The sequence below is a fragment of the Sphaerodactylus townsendi genome, linkage group LG06 (assembly GCF_021028975.2).
Source record: "Sphaerodactylus townsendi isolate TG3544 linkage group LG06, MPM_Stown_v2.3, whole genome shotgun sequence".
Taxonomy (NCBI): Eukaryota; Metazoa; Chordata; class Lepidosauria; order Squamata; family Sphaerodactylidae; genus Sphaerodactylus; species Sphaerodactylus townsendi.
This window is the reverse complement of record NC_059430.1, coordinates 120279804-120285324: the sequence shown is the minus strand read 5'-3', so window position 1 is coordinate 120285324 and position 5521 is coordinate 120279804. Positions and strand designations below refer to the sequence as shown.

The 5521-nt window shown below is 45.7% G+C and overlaps 1 protein-coding gene across 1 annotated transcript; it reads right to left on the bottom strand.

Annotated features, from left to right (window-relative positions):
• Positions 1 to 354: 354 nt before the first annotated feature.
• Positions 355 to 3078, bottom strand: LOC125435472 (probable G-protein coupled receptor 33). The gene is made up of 2 exons (XM_048501672.1): positions 3040 to 3078; positions 355 to 1443 (listed from the first exon to the last, which is right to left on the bottom strand). The coding sequence occupies exons 1-2, from the start codon at positions 3076 to 3078 to the stop codon at positions 355 to 357; spliced, it is 1128 nt and encodes a 375-aa protein (XP_048357629.1).
• Positions 3079 to 5521: the final 2443 nt, after the last annotated feature.

Sequence of the window (5521 nt, the reverse complement as noted above, 5' to 3'; positions counted from 1 at the left end):
GCAACCGATCTTACTCCCAGGTAAAGGATCATGCTTTCGTTCTTCCCATGAAAATCAGTAGGGTTTAACAGCGCTTAACAGGGTTACCTACACTGCTTCCCCAAAACTAGGTCTTAGGTTTAATGCTAATAATCTCCCTGAAATAATTACACTATTATCACATGACGAACTCTGTGCACGCATGCCCACAGAGAGGGCTCTGAGTGCCACCTCTGGCACCCATGCCATAGGTTCGCCACCACTAATCTAGGGCTTACGGAACTTCTTCAGAAGAAGACTTTTTATACACAGCTTTTATCTACCTTAAGGAATTTCAAACTGGCTTACATTCACAATTCCTTCTTCTCCCTTCCTTTAGGAAGATGGTCGATTGTTTCCACAAGAGGTCAGCTCTAAGCTGACAATGCTAGTGCGTGGATGGCCTTCCTCATTGGCACTGACATTGGCCAAAGGGATGATGGGAATATCCAAAAAGCTCCTCTGAAGCAGAGACAGAAGGGATGTCTTGAAGATCTGCTGGAATTTCTCCCCAACAAACACATAGAGAATGGGAGTGAAACAGAAGTTGAAACACTCTCCGAGGAGCATTGTCACCCGCAACACCAGTTGTATTGTTCTAAATGATTCCCAATGGGTTGTTGAACTGTGATAGAGATGGTAGGGAAGCCAGCAGATGAAGAAGGAGGCCACAGCTGCCACCAGGACCTGGAACGGCTTTCTCTTCCTCGCCAGCCTTCTCTTCTTCATTTCCCAGGCCATTCTACAATGGCAGCTGGAAATGATCAGAAGGGGAAGCAAGAAGGCCAGCAGGAACCGGACCACAAAGAGAGCTAGGTAAACCCGAGTCCTCAAGACCTGCATCTCAGGCCCATCCCAATCACTGGAGAAGGCAAAATTGCTGTCGCACTTGGTCCTGCCCATCTCCATTGCTCGCGTCTCCTGGAAAGCCAGGTAGGGAGCGCTGAGAGCGCATGAAGACAGCCACACTCCTGCAATGAGTCTCCGTGCCTTGGGAACTGTGCGATTGTGCTGGGACCAGACAGGATGACAGATGAGCAGGTAACGGTCCAGGCTGATGATGGTGAGGAGAAAGACAGTGGTGAACATTGTCAGCGAAAATACAGAAACGATAAGTTTGCACACCACTGTGCCAAAGACCCAGTGAAATCCAAAGAGGCTGTAGACACCAAAGAACGGCATGAAGGTGCAGAAAAGTAAGTAGGTGAAAATCAGATGTGAGAACCAGAGGGTATTCACTGTCCTCTTCATCTTCACCCCCAGCACCCAGAGGAAGAGGCTGTTGGAAATGGTCCCCATCAGTAAGGACCCCAAGATGAAAATGCCAACTGCCAAGTTCATTTTCTCCTGGGAGGGGCTGGTAGGCCTACTTGTGCTTGATATATTCCCGAAAAGGACAGTCACATTTCCTGTGTCCATGAGGCCCTGCAGGAAGATGGAAAAGAGATTGCATCAGTGGCAGAATAGGGTTGCTAATTTCTAAGTGGGACTTGCTCTGGAAGTTACAATAGATATCCAGACAACAGAGATTGCACAACCATAGTTTAGGAAATTCCTGGGGATTTGTGGGAGGGCAGGGGTTGAGGAGGAAAGGAAAGGATGCTCAGCAAGCATGTGATGCCATAGTCCATCCTTTGAAGCAGTCATTTTTTCCAGGAGAACTGATCTCTAACATCTGGAGAGCAGTTGTCATTTGGGGAGATCTCCAGGTCCCACCTGAAAGCTATATCAAAACAAGAGAGGGCTGCAACAGGAAACACTTTTCACATAAATCACCTTGCCCCAGTTGGCTATCACTACTTAGAACTGGATAACTCAAAAACAGCAACAACAACCCCTCACTTGAATCTCGAGGTGACTTGGAGATAAGAGTTTCTATTAGATTGTTAAGATGCAAGTTGCATCTAGTTCAGAGGTGGGATCCAGCAGGTTCTCACCAGTTCCCGAGAGTGGGTTACTAATTATTTGTGTGTGCCGAGAGGGGGTTACTAATCGGGTCCGCTTTTCCACCTCCACGCCCTCGCCTCCCCGAGAGGCATACTGCCTTTGAACGTGAAGGTTCCATATAGCAATTGCAACTAATAATGTAACTCCCTGAACTGGGTTAATCCCTTTCAGGTACTTCAATTCATGGATTCTCAGCCTTTCGTGCCTTTTATCTCCCCAGTCTCTATCAAAGAACCTGTGTGTTTCACCATTGCTGTGTTCAGATTTGTGAGTTGGGGCATTTTCTATAATGTGATGATGATTTAGAAATGACCTGGTGCAAAATAATTTTTTGGGGGTCGTGGTGGGGTGGCTGCCCATGGGGGGGCATCCAACTCAGGTTTTGCCCAGGGCTCAGGTTTGCCTAGGTACGCCTCTGCCCCCTTTGCTGAGGGGGGCTGGCAAGGGAACCTGTTACTAAAATTTTTGGATCCCACCACTGATTTAGTTGCATCCAGACAAAGGGTGTCTCCAGGCAGTAAGCAGTCAAAGGGCTAGTGAACTCCATCCAGAACACCACCCACCACTCTAGGCAGTAAGCAATCAAAGGGATCAAAAGGGATCAAAAGGCCTGGCTACTACAATGCAGATGCCCTCACTAATTGAGATGTGAGCTGCTATCTTCATGGTTACTCACATGCTAAATGGGTGGATCCCACCCAACACGTGCAAATCAAGCTTGCTAATTGTAAACCTTTACACTTGTTAACAGGCACATGGTTCTTTCTCCCACCCAGGACATTCCACAGGTATATATACTCCACTTGCTTTATTGCCAGCAGATCCTCTGAAGATGCCAGCCACAGATGCAGGCGAAAGATCAGGAGAAAATGGTACTAGGACACAGCCATACAGCCTGGAAAACGCACAACACCCCCATGTTTAATTAGATTCTTAAGATGTGTCTTAAGGATTGTGTGCTTCATGGTTGTTATGAATATGACATTTATGAAGGGTATGCTATGTTTATGAGGAATAAATAAAAGTTTGGTAGACACCTTGAGCATCAAGGAAAGGGTTTTTTTGACCAATTACCCACAGGGCAGCTGCCACGCCCTGGCAGCTGGAGCGCATTGGGGCAAGAAACCTTGTCCCGATGCCCTTCCTCCCTGGCACGCTCCGGGAGCAGAAATATGTTGGGGCAAAAAATCTCGTCCTGATGTGCTTCCTCCCTGCAGCCCACCAAGAGAGAAAGCGCTTCAGGGCAAGATTTCCTAACATTCTTCCTCTTGCCTTCACCTATGTTTCTCACTTTCCCTGCAGAAAGCGAGAGGACTCCTGTAACGACTTTTGCGCCAGAGCAGGGCAAGGGTGGGACAGAGCCAGCTATGGGTAATCGGCCTTTGAGTTATCCAGTATGGAGAACTGATATCCTACTGATGAAAGGTACACAATTTTATATAAACAATTTTCAGTTACAAGCAATTCAAAGCTGTGAAAATATGAGGTGGGGCTCGTTAACCTTCCCGATTTTTAGTTAACCTCGTATTGCTTTCCAAGGCCCCTCCTAAAATAAGCAAATGTATGTAAATATCATGCATATATGGTGGTTGGCAATCATAACATAACCCAACAAATTATGTACTTATTTCTGATATGATGAAATGTTGGATGATGAAATGTATGAATGAAGTGCATTTATTGTAAACTTTCATTTATATACTGATTTATTTGTTAAAATATACCACGTGGTTGTGGTGATAGCCTTGTGGATAGTAATTGCCTTTTTGCACTGTTTGTGTAGCACTTGTGTATCCGTTCCCCTTTATACATTGCATGATTCTACCAATACTAGACAGGAAACCATGCAGTTTGGATTTGCAAAAAAATATGCTTACCTGCTAAATAATAATACCTTTAATGTAACTCTGAGAACAGCCAAATTCTTTATCATTTGTAATTAAGAAGTTTGAGCTGAGGATGAGTCTGAGCATTATTACTGTCTGCCCTGTTGTTTCCTGACCCATAACTGAGTGATGTATCATGTAACATTATAATTAATACCGAATAAAGGTTTACTGACTGAATGGCGGTATTTGGTGCAGGGATGCAGCAGGCGTGACCTCTGTTAGGAGAAAAAAACTGGTCAACCCCCCCCCCCCCCCACACACACACACACTCATCTATTCAGCCTGGATGGACTTACCTTGAAGCAAGATGATGGACTTTAGCTGTGTCTGTCACATGAGATCTGGTAAGGCTCTGATACAATATCAGTGCTGTTAGTACAGAAACAAGAAAGATAACAAGATGAGGCAGGAAATCCCTTCTGCAAATGTGTCTTTGTTGAGCAGGCAGACACTGTGTTCTTTCCCCCTTGTCTCAGCGTCTAAACCTCTGAGACCTTTATGACATCAAGAAATTCAGCAGGTAAAGCTTTCTCCACCATCACGATCCCACGTCCAATGGAGGAGATCATGCCGCCCAGCAAACCTTGCTTTTGTCAAAGGCACAGGAAGTGTTCTTCGCAGGTCAGGAGCATTGTTTTTGGCAATGCCAGCAGATCGGCTCAAGGATAGACAGTACGTTCCTCCAGGAAATCCTTCAACAAAGTAGCAAGGGTTTTTTGTAAAAAAAAATTATTACTAATCACAGGTACACAAAAGAGGTAGTGAGATGAATCTATAGACTCATGAGTCTACAGACTCCCTGTCAAAATAAAAGGTGAGGAACAGAATACAGGAAATAGAATTGAACAGTTTCTGGCTGACTAATCACAATCGGTAGGCTTGGAAACTGAATCAATGTTTCCCTTCCAGAATGTCTTCTGGCTTTAGCAAAGCTGACACCAAGGTTTACAGCTTTTTGGCCCTCTTATTTCAGGGGGTTCTCGGGACTGGAGACCTTTGGTTTTGGACCAATCAGAAAGCATGGTGCTAGTTTAATACTCCGGGCAAAGAAGAATTTAACCAAAAACGTTTACATCACAATCATACGGTAGTAGTTGTAGTAGCAGTTTATTAGATGAAGAAGAAGAAGAAGAAGAAGAAGAAGAAGAAGAAGAAGAAGAAGAAGAAGAGTTTGGATTTATATCCCCCCTTTCTCTCCTGCAGGAGACTCAAAGGGGCTTACAATCTCCTTGCCCTTCCCCCCTCACAACAAACACCCTGTGAGATAGCTGGGGCTGAGAGAGCTCTGAGAAGCTGTGACTAGCCCAAGGTCACCCAGCTGGCTTGTGTGGGAGTGCACAGGCTAATCTGAATTCCCCAGATAAGCTCCACAGCTCAAGTGGCAGAGCTGGGAATCAAACCCGGTTCCTCCAGATTAGATACACGAGCTCTTACCCTCCTACGCCACTGCTGTGTAATCACAGAACTTAACACCACTAACCAATAAATGGCTAAGTAGTGGAATGCTGTGGCGACAAACTCTACACCAATCAATGAGCAGGTCTCACAAAATGGTGGGTGACATTCCATCCCCTCCCCCACTCACCTTCCCCCAACCCAAAAGCATGCCCAGCTCGGCTGGATCCACCAACAATCTCCCAGTCCCCAACCTTCCCAAAAACCCCAGC

Excerpts from the sequence above, each read along its gene's own strand:
- LOC125435472 (XM_048501672.1), bottom strand. The coding sequence starts at position 3,078 with ATGCGCTCCAGCTGCCAGGGCGTGGCAGCTGCCCTGTGG. Across the intron at positions 1,444-3,039 it reads GCGTGGCAGCTGCCCTGTGG|GGCCTCATGGACACAGGAAA; the intron begins GTAATTGGTCAA and ends ATCTTCCTGCAG.